Raw genomic sequence first — 22,303 nt, 5'->3', positions numbered from 1 at the left:
ATGTAACATAAAGAATAAAGAGAATTTGTTAGAGGTCGGTTCTGATGTCCAACTTGATCCAAATAGAGCTATTGGCTACTTTTGTTGGGTGTGGCTGACTCTTGGATGTGAAGCACCTTTGCTCTCTCTTTGCCTCATGTCATGGGCACAGACAGGGCTGGCTGGCAGCAGTTTGTCACACTTGCCTTTCTTAACTTTGTCTTCCCTTCTTCACTTTTCCTCATCTTATGGCTTCAGGTCCCAATTCCCTCTTTTGCCTTTTAGACTCCATCTTTCTGTTTTCTGTTGCTCTCTTCAAAACTGCAAAAAGAGAACAGCTAATATCACTAACACTTGGACTAAAATGTGTTCACACCTATGTGTTGTTTCTCTTAAGAAAACACAATTTAAGGCTTTTTATCTCTAACTGTGAAAAGGAATGTGTTTCTTACAGTTAAGGGGATTTCAGGCAATGGAGAATAAGAAATGGCAAGCATTATTTTACATATCTGGGGGGAGGTGGGAGAGAGAAGGAGATACTTTTTTTTATTTTCTGAAATGGGGATTTCCTAAGGCTTATCTTGAAGTAACTCAGCTTAGGTGCCTTGAATTGTGGTGCTGAATCAGGGTGGATGAGAGGGTAGGGGTTAGCCCTTCTCTTTTTAAGTTCTTAATTTACCCTCCAACCACTGACCTTCCCATCCTCCCTTTCCTCTTCTCAAAACTCTGCCTTAGAGCTGCTTTATTTATCAGAGCTCTGGGATAGTGTATCATGCTCCTTGAATTCTTATGCTGGTTGCCCATAGAAACTCTGTGAGGCTTTTTTCGTCTCCCAAGACCTAGACTTGAATTCAGGGAGCAGCTGTTCAAAGGATCACAGATGGAGGATTGGGAGGGAGTAGATGAGGGAACGTTTTCTTGGGGAGTAAGATAACCTTTCTGTGCCAGCCACTATATCTTTAAACATTTATCCTACTCCTTAATCTATCCATTCACTCATTCATTTATTTATTCATAGAGATCACTTACATTGGGAAAAAGAGTGCTAAAATAATTTATTCATGCTGTGTGATAAATCTTCCTTTCATCTCTACTGCCATCATCATCTCTCACTGAGGGATTCTGATCTAGTTTTCTGGCTTCTACTGTCCCTTAATACTGGGTTATCACTACACCAAAGTAATTAAAAAATGAGATCATGCTACTTTCTTATTTGAAACCAATAGTTCTCAAATATTAATGTGCATCAGTGGCCCCTTGAAGTCTTTTTAAAATGAAGTTTTCTGGACCTATTGTATTTGGGCTTTTCAGAGAAATAAAACCAATAGAACTTGTGTGTGTGTGTGTGTGTGTGTGTGTGATCAGAGGCTGAATAGTCTCCCAATGGCCATCTGTAGGCTAAGGCACTGAGGAAACAAGTAGCTGTTTGGTCCAAGAAGCTGGAAGCTTCAGAACAAGAGGGACCAATGATGCAGCCCCAGTTTGTGACTGAAGGCCTAGAAGCTCCACAGAGAGTTGCTGGTGCAAGTTTGGGTGTGAAGGCTGAAGAACCTGGAGCTTAATGTCCATGGGAAACAGTAAAAATCTCAGTGGTTTAAGAAGAGTTGATCATGCAGGTGTGTTTTAGCTTCCTTCTTTTTCCACTTTTTGTTCCATCTGGGCCCCCAGCCATTGGGTGGTGCTGCCCATGCAGTTGGCCGACCCACATGACAATCATTTCTGGAAACACCCTCACAGACACACCCAGGAGTGTGCCAGACTAAATTTTCCAAGCATCTCTCAATAGTGAGGTTGACAGCAAAGATTAACCACCCCATTTACCCCCAGAGTTTCTAATTTTGTATATCTGGGGAGGTATCAAGTTCCAGGTAATACTGATGTTGCTGGTCCAGAGATCACACTTCAAAACACCTACTATAAACCATATAATGGTTTATATTGATAGGGTATAGTCTGATTCTTTCTGTAATCTGATCTATACTTATGCTTCTAATTTTTTGTTTTATCACTCTATCCCTCTTTTCATTGCATTTCAACTCTTGGTTCCTCAGCTGTACCAAACTTAGCCTCAAGGGCTCTGTATGTAATGCTCCATTTTTTTGGAATGCTCTGTACCCAGATGTTTACATGGTTTATTTCTTTTGTGCATTCAGGTCTCTGATCAAAGGCCATCTATTAAGACAGACCTGTCCTGAGCACCCAAGGAAAAGGAGTCCTCCAACCCCACCTGCAGTCATTTTCTCTTATACTACCCTTTATGATTTCATTTCATTGGGCTTATCATTAGCTGATATTATCTTGTTCATTGTCTCATTTTCCGTGTTACTTTTACATAAGTGCTTGGCATGTAGGATGAATCAAGATCTTTCTTGGAGGGAGGGAATGAATAAATAAATAAATTGCATGCTAGAGGTATGTATACATAGGTTTTTAGGAGCATAGTGAATAAGAGAGTCGATTATGCATGGGAAGTATGTGCAAAATGAGGGGTTAAAATAATCTCCAGTGTATATTATGGTTGTAAATTTTATAGTTTTAGTATCCTGGGCCTTTTGCTTCATGACATAAATTATACTGATTCATATACATATATTCTCATTTATACTTAATATTCTGCCCTGTGTATCTGATTGACTTTGTGGAAACTCTGATTACTCTATGAACTCTACACATTGGTGTTAACAAGAGCTTCTTGTTTGTGTAGCAATCTTCTTCCTTCAATATAAAATCAGAGATGGGTGGTGAATGTCTTTAACTCTGTTTCTACAGAATGGATAAGCTGTTGGGGCTATGTAGGATAGAGAGCACAGTGAGAAGTAGAAGGGATCAGTAGGAGACAGGGATTCAGTTTAGGAATTAAGAGGAACTCAGGATTGAGGAATATCTGTTTATGATGACATTTCTTTTTAATGTCTTTATTGCCATTTTCTTCTGCTTTTTCTTCTCTCTGTGGGTCTTTGTTCCATCTGGGCCCCCAGCCATTGGGTGGTGCTGCCCATGCAGGCTTTCCCCATGCAGTTGGCTGACCCACATGACAATCATTTCTGGAAACAAAGGGAGCAATTGTGCTTTGGAGGTAGATGGATAAGACTTCCTGGACGTAAAGTCATGTTCTACTATTGAATAATCTTTAGAAAATTACTTGAAATCCCTGAGCCTTTGTTTTCTCATTGAAAAGTGTGAATGACAATGGGATTAGGGTGAAGTTTAAATGGAATCTGAATGTTAATAATATGTGAAATCATATAATCAGGTAGTTACTACAGTGCCCAGGAAGCAAAGCTCACCAAAGCATCCACTGAGTTATTCTTACCTCTATTAGCATCTAACTCCTTTTTTCTTTTGTATTTTAGTTTTTATTCATTGTCTTTCACTTTATCCTCTTGCTGTCCTTTCCCATCCTCCTTAGACCTTTCAAGGTTAGGAATCCATTGATTAGCATTAGGAAGTAGACATGCCCAGTTCATGTTCCAGCTGTGGTTTTCTTCATAAAAATTCTTTTGGCTTTAGATTTTTTGACCTAATTTTTCTGTCTCTCGAGTGCCTGACCCACCTTCTCTAACTCATGTTTATACTGTATGACTCCCATTGGTCTGAGCCCAGACAGTGGGTTATGTGGCAGTGTCGACAAAGCAGAGATTTCTTTAGAAAAACTATCATGGAAAACAAATGATAGTCAATATTCCTGAGATCTGTGGTTCATCCATTCTGCATTTTAAACAATAAAGCTCAGAAGAATATGTATTCAGAATCATGACCTTCATGTTACAAGTTTTGCACATACACATTGTTAATATCACCATCAGGACTGTGGCCAGCCTCGTATTAGGCTGGTGACACCATTTCCTATAGTCATCTAAAATTAATCTCTACTACTCTTATTATCACTGTGGGCCCTATGTTTGTTTTACACAGCTAACCTTCTGTTCTATTTTTCTTTTGACAATTGAAAGGAGATTAAGCCAGAATTATTTCAGTAGAGCATTAGAAGTAAGAGTAGGTGAGCCCTGATTATTCTGGGAAACAAATTTCAAATATATTTCTTATGCTTTTATGGTCAGATTTTGTGATTATAAATTATCGTATCTAAGATATGATCTAATTGATTATATATATATATATATATATATATATATATATATATATATATATATTTACAAAGAATAACTATATCTTTTTGAATAAAAATGGCAAGTTAGGCAAAAGCTACCATCTCTTGCTATGTTTGAGGCAACATGCTGAGTACTTTACATCTGCTATTTAATCCTAACCACATTATTTCACACTCAATGAAAAAACATTTTGCCTAAAGTCACTCTAAATAAAAATGATGGAACCTGATTTAAAAATAACGATGTAGCTGTGTTTAATGTCTGTGTTCCCTATTCCACCTCTCATTGAGTTTCTCCTGTATTCTAGAAACGGTACTAAGCATTTTGCCTAACTGACTGGTTTATTGGAGTCTCATCTCAGTGGGTGGCGGTTATGACATGAAGCCATTTTAAAAATTTTTTCCTACAATCACTTCAAAACTTCAAGCATGCTAAAATGAATCCCTTTTGATCCTTGCTTGGACAGACTGCTTTGTTTTCTAAGTAATTTTTAAGGATTGTAAAGTCCATGGTGGGCCAGTTTGAATCTCCAGTCTCTTTTCTCCCTTCCCCTGCCTTGGCCAGGCGTTGGCCTGAGGAATTTGGGGTACAGTGCAGAGAGTGTCTGATGTGGGCATTCACTTCTCCTCTCAATGCCACTTCTTTCTGATGTGTTATGTCAGGCATTAGTGAAATGGAAAGTGGCCGAAGCCTCAGTGAATTCACTAATGGTCATAACAATTATGTCCTGGCTGTGAAGCCCTCAGTGAAGTATATGTGTGGGCTCCGTCCCTCCCAGCTGCTTCAGATACCCTCTCAGGACTGCACTCCATAGTCTTGCTAGTGGGATCCCACCCCTGGCCTAGGAAAGCAGCAGGAGGACTGGACCACTCACCTCTCCTCTCTTCAGTGGCATCTCCCTAACTTACAGGAACCTCCTGTTTTACTTTTTTACCTTGCAAAATGGTGGGCCTGTAAGTTGCTCCCAAATTTGTTTTATTTGTTTTACTTGCCAATAAGTCTCTCCAGAATCTTTCTCCTCTACCCAATCAGGCATGGAAGGATGATCAGGAAATCCTCTGTCTTAGCAGATGTTCAGTGGGGAATGAGACACCTACCCTCTGCTCTCTACCCGGGAGACTGCTCTCCTCAACTGGGCTTCTGCAGGGGACACGCCTGTTCTCTCCTTGTCTCAGAGGGGAGGGGAAAATGTGCAACCACATGCTCTCCTTGACCTAGCAACTCTTATGATTGTGGTGGTGGTGGTTTCTTTCTATTCCTTTTCTTTTGTGAGTCGGTGGTAGGGTCACAGTGGCAGTGGCTATTCATCCATCTCTTAAATCTTGAAGGAGAGTTCCAGTCTTCTTGGTTACATTTTTGGGAATGTGAGAACATTTGGCCTCCACTGGCCTCAGCTTTGAGGCTTTAACTCTCATTTAGAGGCCACTGGATGAGTCCCAGCCAACATAAAGTTGCACTGGCATCATGTTATTTAGTCTTAATGGAAACTCTATGGGTACTTTCATTATTAAAGGGAGCAAAGTTACACTAGTAGGGATTAGTCTATTGCTCAATGTCTTTATGTCTTGCTCAGAAATAAAATGGTAAGACCATGACTCAAATTCTGCCAGCTCTGAATGCTAGGTTTATTCATTTGCTTTTTTATCCATACACCATACTGCTCTCTTCTCCACTGCGATGGAGGTTACAGTGTGTGTACTTTCAAAACAGCAGAGTGCCAAAGTATCAAATTAGTACTCTTAATGTTTCTTTTTCTAGGCATCTTCCTTATGGGAATATTATCAACAGCAAAATAGTACTCATAAAAGAATATAATAGCTATACAAAAGCTGATAAATATTTGGTTTTCCTCATCTACTTTTTTCACTATCAGCGTTCTTGATTGCCTTCAGTTCTAAGTCAACATTACTAACAGTGATGGAGATGATGAGTTATGCCAGAATTATGTACAATTGTTCAGTTATTTTAAAATGTGATTAACCCTGAAGTGTAGACTGCATGTTTACATGTGTATAGATGAGTACATTTGCAGATTCTTTCAAAAATTTCTCTGTATGCTAATATTATTTTCTTCTTAGTTATAGGGATGCAGAAAAGAATTTCCACAATATCTCTAACAGATGCTCCTATGCAGACCATTCCAACAAAGAAGAAATTGAAGATGTCTCAGGAATTCTTCAGTGTACTGCTAATGTACTCGGTATATTAACTCACTATTTTATATTGTTGAGAGAGAATAAAAGAAGGGAGGGGGAAAGTACAGGTTTAAATGTTTCATTTTCTGTTTAAGAAAGATTTGGAGAAAATGAGAAATTGAGACCAAGACCTTGTCTTCAAGTGATTTAATCTTAACATCCTTGAAGATATTTGAGCAGAAATTATATGCATGTCATTTACTTGCAGACTGAAAAACATTATAAAAAATACTTAATATTACAGGGAAACTTTTCCAAATATTCATATGTTAGTAGTATTAGCTTTATGTAATCTGTATATTCTGGTCATTAGTCTTGGCTGAAATGTAGGATCATTTTTTTTCCTATTAAAGTTATACTTTGTTATTTCTGGGAGGCTGGAGGTTGGTTGGGGCTGGAGGGTTGTGGCTGGAAGGGTCACTCACATGCACTCATGATGGACTCTGCAACTCAGAGGTCACTTCTGTGACTGAATCAATGAAGCACATCATATACTGAGGTGTCCTGCTTGGGGCTTGGTAAATATGCATCTTGAAGATGCCAGTATTTATCTTCTGGTTTTTGGATGCTTCTAACATGGGTAAAAGTATTGTTAGAAACTGCACTGGATTCTATAGCCTTAAGGTACTGTAACTGGGCTATATTGCTTGTAGGTCTTGGTGTGTATATCATGCAAGGTAGACACCATAGCAGGAATACTGTTTTCACTAATGTCTTACAGATTTTTTTCAATGGAACGTACCTCTTTCACTTCTTTTTACAATCCTCCTTTTTGCTTATGACTCATATAGGTATCTATGGGAGGTACTGGTGGTGGTAGGGGACCACAAATCCAAGTGACTGGCTCCATGTAGAAAGTAGAATCACTTCTCTTTCAGAATTAGGTGATGGAGATTGGAGAAAACTTGTTTGCCTATATTTCTTTTCCTTTATGGAAAGTACTTTACCTAGAGATATCTAAGTTCCTCTCACAAAGAAATTTGGGGTGACTTTAACCCCAGAGTCACCAAATCTTTCTAAACTTGTCTGATTCCCAGAAGAGAGTTCTTTGACCCTCAAGCTGGATCTCCAACTATAAATGACTTTTTTTCATCCTAAATTATTTTGTAGTGAAAAATATTTTAATAATAAAATGGATCTTTTGTGAGGGGAGGCATAAAGATAGATATAAGTGGTTTGCTATAATAGGTTGCAAAACAGTGATGGATAACCAAAAGAAGGTTGAAGTTCATTTACCTCAATTTTAGAAAAACTTCAGGGGCTATGGTACTGACGAGGTAAATCTTATTACTGGAGAAGATAAATGAAGAAAATAAAGAGGGCTAGGGCTGCACAGCAGTTTTAAGTTTTCTGGTTTTGCATTTTTTGAGGTAACATGTATTTGTCTTGACCCATGGTGATTTTCAAAGAGTACAGCAAGATGACGTCTGGCTAAAAATCTCTGGAGAGGGATGTTTAATAATTTGAAAAGTTGCTCCTTATCCAGTTTCTAAATGTTTCCTAACCTTCACGTCTTCTTTCCTTATGCTCTCCACCTTGACAATCACTGAGTTAGAGGGAGTGGGAGGTGTTAAGAGATAATGCATGTGTAGGGAGTGCTAAAGACATCTGAGCTGGGAGTTGTAAATGAGCATGTAGGATTCTTGCAGAGAAGAAACCCCAGGTCAGACAGTTTCTCAAGGAAACCATCAGGGGACACTGTTGGCCCAGCACAGCTTAGTTGCCCTTCAAAAGCTGCCATGAGATGCCAAGTAGTGAGAAAAAAGAGCAGCAGGCAGTGATATTAGAGAAAACTGGTAATACTAGGAAAGGAGTCATTTTAAGTACTTATAATTTAGAAGGTGACTGTATAATAGGGATTAGATTTCCATAAATATTTCTTTTCCTACGAAAGAGATATTATGTCTGATATTTTTCCTCCTCCAAGTAATGATGGGTTGGTCTCATGATTTAAAGTGCAATCTTATAAAATTTTAATCTCTGAAAAAAAACCCTAAATGCCTGCAACTTGTTGACCAGCTGCTGGCATAAATCCAACAGATGATTATATGCCTAAGAGCTGTTCGCTTTTGAATAATGTCCTTTCATAACTCTTGAAATATAGACTTTCTCAGGGCAAAGATAACAACTTTACCCATCATATTCAATGAAAGCTTTGTTTTTAACAAGTCACTGAACTATGATTAATCTTGTCTTGCTAAGATTTCATCTGTTTAAAAAATTACATTTAAATTCTCTTATGCAAGCATTTATGAGAATGAAAGAATTGGTTAACATACTGGACACACACACACACACACACACACACACACACATGCACCATATAAGAAAAGGAGTGTGTTTGGGGGAAGATGGGAAATGGCATGGAGAAATAAGATTTCATCCAGGTTAAGAAAAATACTGATGTCTGGGAACCTTCTCTGAATGCCCCAATGGTTCAACTCTATGATTTATGTACATCACCTTTGGGAAGTGTATCTAGAATACTGATGGATTCAGAATAATAACTACCTATTTCTTTTACGTTCTTATCCTGTTATAGGATTGTAATAGAGACTGGAAATGGGTTTGTTTATTCCTTATCTGTTGTTACTTATACATAACCCACTTTCATAGAAGACTTGAAGTCATATGTCAGATATATGGTCACACAGCAAATTTTTCTCTTTCCAAAATGACCACCTCTATCTGCTTAGTATACACTCTTATAGATAATTTGGCTATTTACTGGAGCATCTGCTTGAAGTTTCAGGTTAGGGGATGACATGAAATGAAATAGGGGACCTGAAGAGAGGGAGACAGTGATTTGAAGACCAGCAATTCTTCCATTATGCATTTGTTCTCTCTGGTACCTCGAACAGAACACCCTAGATACATGCTACTTAAGAGTGGTTCGTGCCCCTCTAGTAATGGTAAGGGACTGTTTCCTGATATCAAAAAAGTATTTTTTTCCATTTATTATTTTTTTGTTGACTTAGAAACCAGTTGTGTCTACTTTCTCTGTCTCATGATTTACTAATGAGGAATATTAAGTACTGTTAACTCCTTGCTTTTTATTCACCTCACTTTGGTGCCCTGGTAATCACTGTGTTGATGCAGCAGAGTACTCTCTAAAGAGGCCCTTAAACTCTGGGAAAAGATTATGTAAAGAAAGATAGTTGTGATCAATGCCTTCCTTACTGGAGGCTTTTAGTGTTAAATTTACTGCATTATTTGGTATATAATGTCTTTCGCATACTGAAATGGTCTAATTTTAGTTGTTTGAAAAATATAAACCTTTTTTTACCATAATCTGAAAAAAACCTAATTTTAGGTTGAACTAAATAGCAAAAATGTGTTTAAACTCCTATAAATCATGATATTTAATATTTTCTTGGAAATTGTAATGGTTGAATTGTATGATGAAGCATATACTAAAGGGTCTATGCTGTGTTTGCTGCTGAAATGTTGTCACTTGACCCCTTGGCTTGGATTTAGATAGTGTACTAAGGTTGGGAGCAGAAAATGAGTAGAGAGAGATAAGGGAGAGAGATGACAAACCACATCATCCCCTCTGCCATAATGAGTTAAATATAAATGCAGTTATGACGGTTTCAGTTTTAACAAGTTTTAAAGCTATTAAGGGGGTGGTGGGCGCTTTAGCTGTAGAGCTGAAAAGAGCTAATGGATGGAGAAGTGGTGTCTGAAAAAGATGTTCCACAGAAGGTCAGAGATCAAATAAATGACAGCTCTAGGTTAATTCATTTACTGATGAATTATAGCAAACTATGGTCTGCTATTTTAGTAAGCATCAGTTATTTGCTAAGGGTTGCCTAAAACAGTTTTATACTGCCCGTGCTAAATGCATTTTCTCTCAAAATAATCAGGAAGGACATGAGTTGTGAAAGGACATTCATTAACATTTTCTCTGTTTTAAAGGTCTCTGTCAGAGTGGTGTTTTATCTTCTTCAAAAAGTTAACACATTTAAAATCAGAATGAGAGGAATGCTATCATGGGATTATTTTGTTTGGAAAGTGCTAGTCAGAAGGATGGAGGAGTTGACTTCTGGGGCTTGTTTCTCATCGTGTTTTCCTAGTATCAGAGATTCTGAAATACTGTGAAATCGGAGCCCTTTATGAAGTGTCACAGATTCCAGAATCTTCAGCTGCCATGGAGCTTTATGTGTTGTCGATTGTTTTTAATAAATAATGATTTTTTTACATGCCAATGTGTATGTACTTTTTCGTTTTATTGTGCTATGAAATGTGCATTTAGAAGTCTTTTAATTGGTAATAAAACTGTGATGAATTATCCTTATATTAAAGCCACTTCCTCGAGGGTTTTCTTGAAATAAACTCTTAAGTCATGTAATTGTTTAGTGGTTTAGAATGTGTATAACATATTTAACATCTTGGAGAGCTAGTTGGTGGAATAACCACTTACACTTTTTATTATTGATGGATTAAGATTGATAGGAATAAATAAATTTTGCCAATATAGTTCTTGTTACTATAAAGTTGGTAACTGATCAGTTTTTATTTCATTAAAAGTAATTGTTTTCAGTATTTTAATAAGAATGAATTGGAATTAAGGCCATTACAGGGGAAATAAATTGATAATATTATAATAATACAGTGATTTGAAGCAAAGACTAGATCCCAAATACTGGGATTGAAAACACAGTCCAGCTAATCACTAACTGTATGTACTGAGTGATTTTTAATCTTTCCATAGCTCATATTTCTCATATGTAAAAGGGATATAATTATATATTCTCTCAGAGTAGGTAGGAAGATCAAGTAAGTTAACTTATATAAAGTTCTTGGATCAGCCAAATATGGAACAACCATAAATGTTTGCTCTTATTATTACTGAATATTCACAAAATATAGTTTGCATCAGACCTGGGAGGTCAATATTGTTCATTTTTAAAGCAATAAAACTGATATTTGCAAGCTTAACTCATTGTTATCTTCTATGGTTGGAGTTAATAAGCCATAGAGGGAGAATTTAAGTCTAGTTCAGTCTAATTCCAAACACTATGTTCTTTCCACCATTTCATGCTCTCTTTTGGTCTCTGGACTAAGATTCTTATGTCATTTCCCTTCTAATGGTAATTTTATGCAGTCTTTCTAGTTCTCTGAATTATCAGAGTAATCATGATGTTGTATTTTAGTTAGTTCATTGCTCTTTTTCTGCTTACTAGACTTGCTTGTATGTGGCAAGTAGTACCCAAGCTCTTTAAGATTACTTCTTCTCATCAGTATTGAGAATCATGCAATTTCACTATAATTTGGATAATTTGCAGTTTAAAAATACTATTTTTAATAATAAAATAGTATTTTTAAACTGCAAATTATCCAAATTATAGTATTTTTTCTTTAGACTACAGGTGTTGAAAATGTAAACTAAGGGTGATGGCATGTGCTAGCATGACACAAATGTGAATTCATGGTTCTGCAAAAGTTAAAACTGCCAGTTCTTTTGACCTGAATATTTCAATCTGATCTTCCCATGTAGGTGGCTTAATATGTTAGACATCATTGGGATGGCACAAAGAAGGCAAAAAAACTATAATTCTGATGTCCTTATTTTAAAAAATGGAAAAGCTTAGGCATGCATTGTTAAGTATCTCATTTAATAATTTCTAACAGAGACCTTGGGTTGTGGTTCTATGTAAATGGGAGAGAACTTTTGTTTTATGTTCTCTGCTTATGTACTTTCCCTGATACAGCAGAGAAGTCTGAAAAGAAATGAGACCACACTGCCTCCAGTATACATAACATAAACACTTTGATGAAAACTGGTCCTTAAAATACACAGATCAGCTTTAGAAGATATAAACACACTGTGTAGAAACCTGGAGTGCCTCCCACTCACTCTCCCATAATTATTCTTTCTCTTTAAGGAGCATCTTCTGAATCCTGTCACATTTGTGCTGCTAATTCTTCACCTTTAGCTTCTCTTCTTTATTGGAAAAGCGTGGCAGCCACTTTACTTCCTTTCTAATTTTCATCTTAGGTTATCCCCACAACATTGTTCCCCTATCACTAGCAATTTCCCACCTGCCACTTTGTGTGGTGAGAAGAGAACCTGTTACATTTCTAAATTCTTCAGATTATCCCCTGTTCTGTTTTCCAAATTCCCCAGTAGGCAAGTTTTTACTTCTCTTTTTCCTTTAAGTATTTTAAAACATAAACTTCTGTATTAATACAGTTTTAGATTTATAGAAATGTGAACCCAGTTCTCATGTACCTCACACCCATTCCCTTTTCACTGATGTCTTATGTTAATGTGGTACTTAATTCTCAATTAAGAGCCAATATAGCTACATTATTATTAATAAATTATGTACCTTATTCAGATGTCCTTATTTTTTTACCTGGTCTTTTTCTTGTCAGGATCTCACTTAAGATGCCATATTACATTTAGTGGGTGTGTCTTCCTAGGCTCCTTTTGTCAATTTTTTAGACTTTCCTTATTTTTCATGACCTTGACAGTTCTGTCCTGGTCAGATCTTTCAATTGTTTACCTGTGTTTTAACTTATGCCCATCAGTGTGTGTGTGTGTGTGTGTGAGAGAGAGAGAGAGAGAGAGAATACTTCTTTAGTTTCTAGCTTGAGAAAACTGCTTATAAAATGAATTTAGTAATAAAAGTTTAAATTAAGTGAGTTTGACTTGATACTGATTGTTCTGAAAAGAATAATTAACTAAAGCAAGATGAGTATTAAGAGAAGAAAAAAACATTAATATGACTGCCTGTTGATATCTGCTTTCAACATCAATAAACAGGGTCTCATGGGTTATGCCAATTCTAAGTCTCACCCAGATCCCTAAAATATTTCATTTCCTGGTGTATAACACCAGTTAACTCCTCCAGGGACTTAATTTTATTCAACTAAAAAGAAAAGTTTTACCTATTAGTACCAATTAGTACTATTTTTCTGTAACTAATGAATATTTTAAGCACTTTCTAAATTCAATGGTGAAATCCTGGAATAGCACTTAAAATGATATATGCATAGTATATTATGTGTATTATGAATACCATTGTTTATACCTTGAGCCAACTCTTTGAATTAAAAATATTTCATAAATATCTTTTGCTAATGACTATTCTGGCTATGGAAGTATTTTCCTAGCTCCAAATGGGAGACAGAAAGAAGTCCAGAAAGCAAGGATTTTGAGCTGATAAAAATGAGAAGAATCCAGCTTATATTTCTATTACAGCATACTTCCAAATTGTTTGTGTGGCTTTCTCTTCAACTTAACTGTGTGTACTCTGTGGTCAGGTGCCATATTTAGCTTTTTGTAACCATATCTCCAAGGCCAGAGTGCCTGGCAGGGTAGGTATCCAAGAAATACGGTTTTAATGAAAAAGAGAGGTTGAGGAAATGGTTCTAGAGGAAGGGAAACTAATGACAAGACAAAGTGTGATCCTAATAGGTATGAAGGACATTAGTAGGACAATAAGCAAAGTTTGAATATGGATTGAGGATTAGATGATAATATTATATCAAAATTCACTGAAATTTTTAGGAGTAAAATGGTGAAATGTCTGTTACTCTAAAATAGGGTGTGTGTAGAAAAATTAGAAGGGAAGAAAAAACGAGGCAAATTGTTCACAAATTGCTGAAACTTCTAAAGGAATATGGGAATTTAAAAGTGTGTGTTTTTTAAACTATTCTTGCAACTTCCCTTTAAGAATTATTGAATACAGTAAAATTTGAAGTATTTCATAAGTTTAAAGGGTCTTTTGTTTCTGCTGAGTTGTAATCTCAATTAAAAAAAATCAACACAAAACTGAACTAAACTAACAAACATAAGTGAGTTTAAGATCCTGTAGTCTATTTTTATACTTAAGTGTATTTTGTTTTTCCTAGTATCATCCATTGAAGCACCAGTTTCTATATAATCAGTGTCTAGGTCTTACTTTTAACATGGTTCAGTGATATGGACCTTGATGATGAGTCCAGTCTAATTCCATTTTAAGATTGGAGTCAGTGGTCTTTTCTTTGCGTTGTGGTTTAACATTGAAGGTAAAATTGAAGTCCTCTGTGAACACAGTCAGTCCCCCCTCTAATTATCTAACATTGCAGGACAATTCAGATAAACAGATGGTTCTTCCATAATTGGTTCTTCCATGTTCCAGAGTATTTTATTTATTTATTTTTCTCCATAGAAAATACTGTGTAATAATGAAAACGTATTTCAGAACCAAAAAAAAAAAAAAGAAACTGCTGTCTACTTATATTGCTCAAGTTCTCTGTTTTATTGATAGTATAGTGAGTGACAGCTACACTAGGACTTGTAACTTTCTTCTTATAATCCTTTCACTATTATGATATTATGATAATTTTGGACTTCCCCAATACTTTGCCTGAATTAAAAAACCTCATCAATCATTGACTTATTCTCCTCTGTAGACTCTGATTTTTTGATTGCTTTCCTGACATTTTAAATATCAGGGTAAATTATTTTTTACAGTCTGTCATCGGTCATTAGATAATATTGCAATGTGCCATCAAAGTGTTTCTATATTTAGTAGCAGTGCTTTCTGTGTTTCCATACGGCATTCACTGTACAATTAGTTCAGTAGAATTTTCACTTGAGGCAGGACATCACAGTAAGTAGGCATTTAGTGTTTAAATTGAACTAATTGGCATGTAAAATGAACGATTTTGAAGATGAAAAACCCTATGACTATAACTATATGTGGTTAAAATGATTACTACTACCTGGGTCTTAATTAATGACGGATCAGAGTATCCAGCACAGGTTGAATATTCATCCCCCCTCTTGTTGGAATAACAAATGAAGGAACATTTTTAAAAATGGTGTAAATTTTAAATATATACCTATTTACTTATTTAAGAGCTTAGCTGTTGCATAGAAATAATGGGATTTAAGGAAATTACCTTCAAATTCCAAACTTATTCAATATCCTAAGCAAACATATGAGGCAAATAAATGTCATCTCAAGTTTTCTAAGGTCTCTTTAACTCTCTTCCCACTCCCTAAATCCCTGCACTTGTAGAGATGCTACTTTGGACCTCAAGATCCTGATCCTTTGGAAACAAAATTTTGTTAAATTACAGGATGAATCTGGTCCTACTGTTACCATTTAGGGGTGCTGGATTCATTGTCTCCGTTCAGCAAAGAATTGAAAAACAGGACATAGAGATAGCAAGCAAGAAGTAGGTTTATTGAAAAGAGGCAGAGATAGACTTCCTTGAAGAGAAGGGGCGCCAGAGGTGGGAATCCAGTGTGGGAGTTTTGAGCTGTTCTTTTTAAGGTCTCTGGAATTTCCTCCTTTCCTTATCTCTTCCCTGTCCATGTGTTCCTTACTATTGATTGTTGCCCCCTCTCTCTCCATGCCTGTGTTTTAGTTGCTCTGTGGGATCCCCTACTTAGGAGTATGGACATGTCTGTCTAATTGGGTCCCCTGCTTGTGTCCACGAGCACTTTCCTCAACCAGGAAGTAGACCTCATCAGAAGACCCTCTCCATGATCCTTTGTTCCCGGCCTTGTCCCCAGCCTCCTCACTTGCCATCTTGCTTTGGCTGCCTAAGCCCTTCTATATCTCTCTGACTATTATGTGAAGGAAAAACCCAAATAGCAGTGGTAGTCACAGATCACCGTCTCCACACGCACCTTTGTATAAATGTTGGGCAAATAGGTGGGATTTGTGGGGTAGATAGAGTAAATCTTGGTATTATTGTATGGAAACGTGACTGCCCTTGGCTTTGTTCTTGTCTAAGCCCTTGGATAGTTCTGTATAGTGATGTAGGAATGTCAGTAACAAGTTTTACTGTAGTATTGGTTCTACAGACAGCAGGATTTAAGTTCTAGACCAGTTGTTTAACAAGAAGTTTGTTCATTTGTCCATATTGGGAGATTTGCACTCAGAACAAAGTCACCGTAGTCACAGGTCAAAAAAAAAAAAAAATCTCAAATATCTATTTGCCTTCTAGTGCACCCAGGCCAATGGTTCTGCTGTTAGTGGGATAAAAAAAACAAACTGTGTTGACCTTTGACATCCTTTTGGAAACTAGTAAGGAAATAGCAACAATATTTTGGCAAGGCTGAGAACGGACTGGGAAGAGAAAAGCCAGCTTGCTTTTTCGCTTTGTGAATCTCTACAGCACACTAAAGAAGCATTTTGGAAGGAATATGGCAATCTTCTTAGCGTGAAAGTTCAAGATCTTACAGTTTTGTAATATCTTTTTCCTGTCAAGGACCAGATTCAGTTGACCTTTTGGATAATGCAGTTTTTGTTTGCTTTCAAATCTTAAGAAAAGATCTCTTGTATAACCTTTTGTTTTCTTTAGGAGTTAAAGAGTGTTACAGGAATGATAAAGGTTTATGGAAATAAGAAGAGCTCCACATTCAGATGTTTTTGTTTTACATCTCTTTTGAGTCAGGTAGCCCTGAGCCTCCTCATATGAATAAATTTAAGTCTTTGGTGTTGTTTTCTTCCTTCTTCTGCTTCTGTTTTAACATCCCCTACCTCCTTCCCCTCTCTAAGATCCAGAGTGCCCTTTTCTTGATCTCCTTGCCAGTGGCTTTCTCCTTTGGGCATTCAAGGGGAGGGAATGTGAATGATGAGACACACGCTAGAATGAGCAATCCATGCACCTGAGGCATTGTGGAGGGCGAGTTTGATTTGAGAGATGATTCTAGTGGGGCATTGTGAGAAATAATAGGAAATGATTTTTATGATATGTCCACAGGATCTGCCAGTGGGTCTCACTACATATTCCTTCCTTCCTCACCTGATCCCAAAATTTAAGGTATTGGATTTTCACTAACATCTTCTATTCTCTGGCATTCCTTTCTGTGGTTTTGTGGTATATGTCCTGGTGAGATAATTACAAACTGGTTTTATTATTCTCTAGTTGATCATGAATGCATTTATTGGTTACTTCTTTACTTTTTTCTCAATTCTTCGTGTTAGTCCCTTCTGTGCTTGCATCTGCATGAAAAATCTTAACACACACCTGCAGGTGCTCTCAGTTATAGCCAGCATCACTTTTGTGTTGGAAGGGGTATGATTTAAGAACTTAAAGCCAAGGGCTTATTAGTGTCCAGTCCATATTTTTACATTATTTAATTTTTTAAAAATTAAGTCTAAACTTAATGAGACCCCTAAATTTAAGTTAAACTATAAAACAACTTGAATGTTCATTTATTCATTCAACAAATATTTATTATATTCTGGGTGCTGGCATTGTGTAGGGACCGATTGACTTACCCACTGAATGCTGTAAGTTAATTATACACCACTCTCTTTTACCTTTGGGGCTCTCAAACATCCTATTCTGAATGTCAAGTCAAATATAACCGTAGAGAAAGTCAGCTCTCTCACTTCTTTAGAAATATATATATTTATATGGGTCGGATTCATATTTATAATCCTATAATCTATAAAGTCTTACTATCAATAGACTGAAAACCTTTATATCTTTGTCTTAGTAATGGCCTATACCTGAGACTTATTAAAATAAATAATTCAAAACAAGAAGAAACATCCAATAATGACTTGATGTATTTTGAATGCCCACTCTACTGACAAAATATTAGCAAAAAACAACAGTCCAATGATAACGAATGGTCAATTAAAATATGACAGCTCTGCTTTGTAGAATGTTGAGCAGCTATTGAAATGAGAACTATGTGACAGATTATGCTACAACCTTGGAAAATGTTTATAATGTTGTTAATACTCTGATTCCCCATAAAACAGACTCTAAGATGGAGATTTATACTCAGAAAGACTATTGGACAGTGTTATTGGGATCAATAATCCAACCAGGCAAATCTCACCAGGTTTAAAGGCCTGAGAATGATCCTTTGTGGTTCTCAGCTTCACTGAGTCATCCTTTTTCCCATGAAAATTAGCATGTGTCTGTACCTGAGTGGTTTCACCAGAACTTAAAAAAAGTAGATGTGGCAGAAGAAGTTAAATTGCACTGTTAATATCATTACAGTAAAGGTTTCAGCTGATCTCTTCAGAACTGCCCCTGAAGAAGGCAAGAAAGTTGAGCCCTTGTTCCATAATTCTCTCTCCCAAACCAGTTGTCTTTGGCTGCAGGCTGCCCTGGGGCCAGGCAGTCCTCTTCAGCTGAAGGCAGTCTCAGAGCAGGACTCAGTGAGGGTCAACAGCTGCAAACACTCGTGGCTTCGTTGAGCATCCTGGACACAAAGTGTTAGTGTACATTATGAGCAGTATGAATCCGACTATGTAAAATATGCGTGGGTATGTACAAAAACAGGAAGGGGACACAGAAAGAATGAACAAAGCTGTGCTACAAAAGTGGGAGAACTTGTAAGAACTCATTGCCAAATAAACAATGAAACCAGATTATAGTTGAATTTGTGTGTATATGGTGTCCTCCAAAAGATAATCCTTTTTTGGTTAATTTTGCATATCTCAGACTTTCCCATTGGTTCTCTTGGTGTAATTTGTCAGGGTGTGATAATGATAGCTCAGTGTTCTGTCAGATCTACTTTGGGATTGTCCCAAATAACAATAGTTGCTTTGCTTGGGGCACTAACTTCAGCCATTCCTAGGGCAGCCTCACCCTGGATGCTAATGAGGCAGTGATTTTGAGTTGTTCTCCACATATGCACTGAAACTTACTTTCAAGTCCTAAACTGCTTCTTTACCCAGCCCAGCATCTTAAAGATGCATGATAAAAGAAGGTGGGCATGAAAAATATGGATGGCACAGGGCAAAGAAATCAAACAAGAGACTGAAAAACAGTTTGAAATGTACACTCTAGTAAGGAGGAATAAATATAGATACCTGTTTTCCCATGTGAAAGCACATACACACAAAGACTATAACCCTGGCATAGAATTTCTCAGATAGTTCCCCTTATCTCAAGTAGATTTTCTATATCTCTATTGATTTCTTGTTTCCTTCCAAAGCATAACTTGTAATGTCCTTTCAAATCACATATTATGTGGTTTTTCTAATGTACCTTTAATATATCTATTTCAAAAAGTCTTTAGTGTTACCTTTAATGGATTTTGAATTAGTTCTTTGAAAATGTAAGATGAGAAGGCAAAGGAGAACATGAGAGATATTTTCAGGCACTTTAAAGGACTTCAGTGAAGAGAAGAGGTAGGTTTGTTCAAATCATCATAGAGGATGTAACAGTGGACTACAAGTTATAGGATTAGGTTTTGCCTCAAATAGAAGATGAAGGAACTTTGTAATTTCTAGACATACTCAGGATTGGAAGAGCAGGCCTTATAAACTGCTCATCCCAGTTGGTATTTAAGTATAAGAATTATGACTATGAATGGGGACCACTGTACTGTCTTTTGAGGCAGAATGGTCTGGGTTATCTGTGAAGTTCCAGAGCTCTTGATGGCTTCATGCATTGATGTGATGCAAAATGGCATATTCCCAAATTACCTTTTAAGTAAATATGTACATGATTACATGCCATTGTTCTCTGAAAATATGGGAGTACTGGAATTGTTTGCTTGTGAACACCATGAGATGCTGTCATTATGCCACTGTAATTGCTCCATCATGGACTCATGATAATGCATTTATTTCTTTTATGCTTAAATTCTGATGCCTTTTGGCCAATGAAACATATTTTAGGACTTTGGTGGCTAGGTATTAATTACCTAATTCAATATGGAAATTGTTAAAAAATTTCAGATTCTCACCAGTTTTGTTTCTTTTTTTTAAAAAAAATTGTCTTTCAGTTGTAGACAGATACAATATTTTATTTATTTCTTTTTTTTTAATGTGGTGCTGAGAATTGAACCCAGTACCTCACACATGCAAGGCAAATGCTCTACCATCTGAGCCATAACCCCAGCCCTTCTTTGTTTTTAAATATTTTTTCAGTTGTAGATGGTCACAATAGCTTTATTTTATCTATTTATTTTTATGTGGTGCTGAGGATCGAACCCAGTGCTTTATATGTGCAAGGCAAGGGCTCTGCCACTGAGCCACAACCCCAGCCCAGTTTTGTTTCTTTACTACAGCAAAACTTTTATTCCACAAGTTAACCTTCTTTGTACAAACTGGACAGTGTCATGGCTCCCAAGACTTGGTTGGAGACTTTGAGGAGGGCTAATTACAATTTAGTAATTTTAATAGGCCTAACAATCAGAAGACTTAGCAGTGATTAACAGCTCTGAGTAAGCCCTCTGAGAATTCATCCATGTGGAAATTACATTCTCCTGCAGCCAGGACTATGGCTTCCAATTTGAACAGGGCCAGTCATCGGCAGCAGAAGCCAGAATATCTATATTTGCATAGCAATCTCCTCTTTTACCTTCTCAACTAGCAGGTAAAAGACTGGTAAAATTTAGATATGGGAAATGATGAGAGTCTTTATCTGTAGGGAGCTTCCAAAGCCTGAGAGCCACTGTCACATTTTCACAATGTGGCAGATTGCATTTCAGAATCAAGGCCCTGGTGTGGGAACGTAGCTGAGGCAGGTGCTTCTGCAGCACATCTTTGTAATTAGCATATGTCTGTGAGTTCTTTTACTCTGCAGCACACTGCTGTGAGGCTTCTGGCTTGGTGTCTTCAACAGAAACTCGCCAGGGTTCTAGGAAGTATGATGAACCTTTGTCACCTAATAGGTGACCAGAAATAAATAGCAAGCATAGCATGGAGCTCTGATAAGGCTACCTGATTCTGTGTTGATGCCCTGAGTCTGTCTATCTTTTAGTCCTCTGTACCTGTGGCTATTTGTTGGCAGAGGAACAAGAATTCATCAAATACTGTTGTGGTTTGGATATATGATATCCTCCCAAAAGCTTACATGTAGGACAGTACAAGAATGTTCAGAAGTGAAATGATTATGAGAGCTGCAACCTAATCAGTGGGTTACTCCACTTGAATGAATTAATTGGATAGTAACTGTAGGAAGGCAGGGTATGGTTGGAGGAAATATGTCACTGGGGGTGTGCCTTTGGGGTTTCTATTATTTCTACAGTGAGCAGAACTCTCTGCTTCCTGGTGGCCGTGTCCTGCCTGCTTTCCTCCACCACGCTCTTTCTCCATGATGTTCTGCTTCACCTGAGGCCCAGAACTATGGAGTCAGCCAACCATGAACTGAACCTCTGAATCAGAGAGCCAAAATAAAATTTTCCTTTTGTAAGTTGTCAGGTATTTTGGTCACAGTCATGCAAAGTTGACTAAAACAAATACTATGCGTTCACATCACTAAATCGGTCATTTGGCTTAACTTGGTGAACCTTGAGTAAAAAAGGCTTACCAGAGAACATTGAAGGTAAAAAGCAGCAATGGAACAAAAAGCATGCACACCTACATGAGTGTATGTCTACTATTATATATTTTGTAATATATGCCTCACCTGTGATACATATTTATAATGGACATATAAAATTCAGTCACCCAACTGAATTTCTTTGTCCATTTGTTAATTGATTTTCTTTCAAAAGATCCATTACAGGGTCTGGGGTTGTGGCTCAGTGGTAGAGCGCTTGCCTAGCATGCACAAGGCACTGGGTTCAATCCTCAGCACAACGTAAATGTAAAATAAAGATATTGTGTCCACCTAAAACTTAAAAATAAATATTTTTTAAAAAAGATCCATTATGGACAAGAAATTGTGCCATGATTAAGATTACAATGGTGGTCTTCATTTGGTTTCTCAAAAACTCCCTGTTTCTCTTCTGGGTGGTTCTTTGATCTGGAATGATTCTTTCCTTCCCTAATTAATTCTTACTTACCCTTGAAAAGTGTCATTTTAAAAAAGAAACATTCTTTGACTCAGTAGATTACATAATGTTCCTGTCATATGCTCTTATATTATTCTGCCCCTTATCATCATAACACCCATTGTCATGTGTATTTATTCGTACACTTGTTGGATTATGTATACAATAATTGGATTATATTATTTGTCACATAGCTCAATAAGAGTAAGGTCCATTTCCATTCCAATCACCCTTGTTTCCTCATTGTTCAGCACAGAAATGGATAGAGATTTTTTTTTTTGTTTTCAATACAGGAATAAACAAATGATAAACAG

The 22,303-nt window shown here is 36.9% G+C and overlaps 1 protein-coding gene across 1 annotated transcript in view; it reads left to right on the top strand.

The window, feature by feature from the left end:
- Gucy1a2 (guanylate cyclase 1 soluble subunit alpha 2) overlaps positions 1-22,303 on the top strand; it is a 271,121-nt gene that overhangs the window by 27,649 nt on the left and 221,169 nt on the right. The window contains exon 3 of the mRNA XM_027930780.2: positions 6,170-6,291. Coding sequence (XP_027786581.1) covers positions 6,170-6,291 — 122 coding nt within the window. The remainder of the gene's footprint in view (positions 1-6,169; positions 6,292-22,303) is intronic.

The sequence above is a fragment of the Marmota flaviventris genome, chromosome 9, assembly GCF_047511675.1.
Source record: "Marmota flaviventris isolate mMarFla1 chromosome 9, mMarFla1.hap1, whole genome shotgun sequence".
Lineage (NCBI taxonomy): Eukaryota > Metazoa > Chordata > Mammalia > Rodentia > Sciuridae > Marmota > Marmota flaviventris.
Note: the sequence above shows the minus strand (reverse complement) of the source record. Positions and strands in the feature narration are given on the sequence as shown.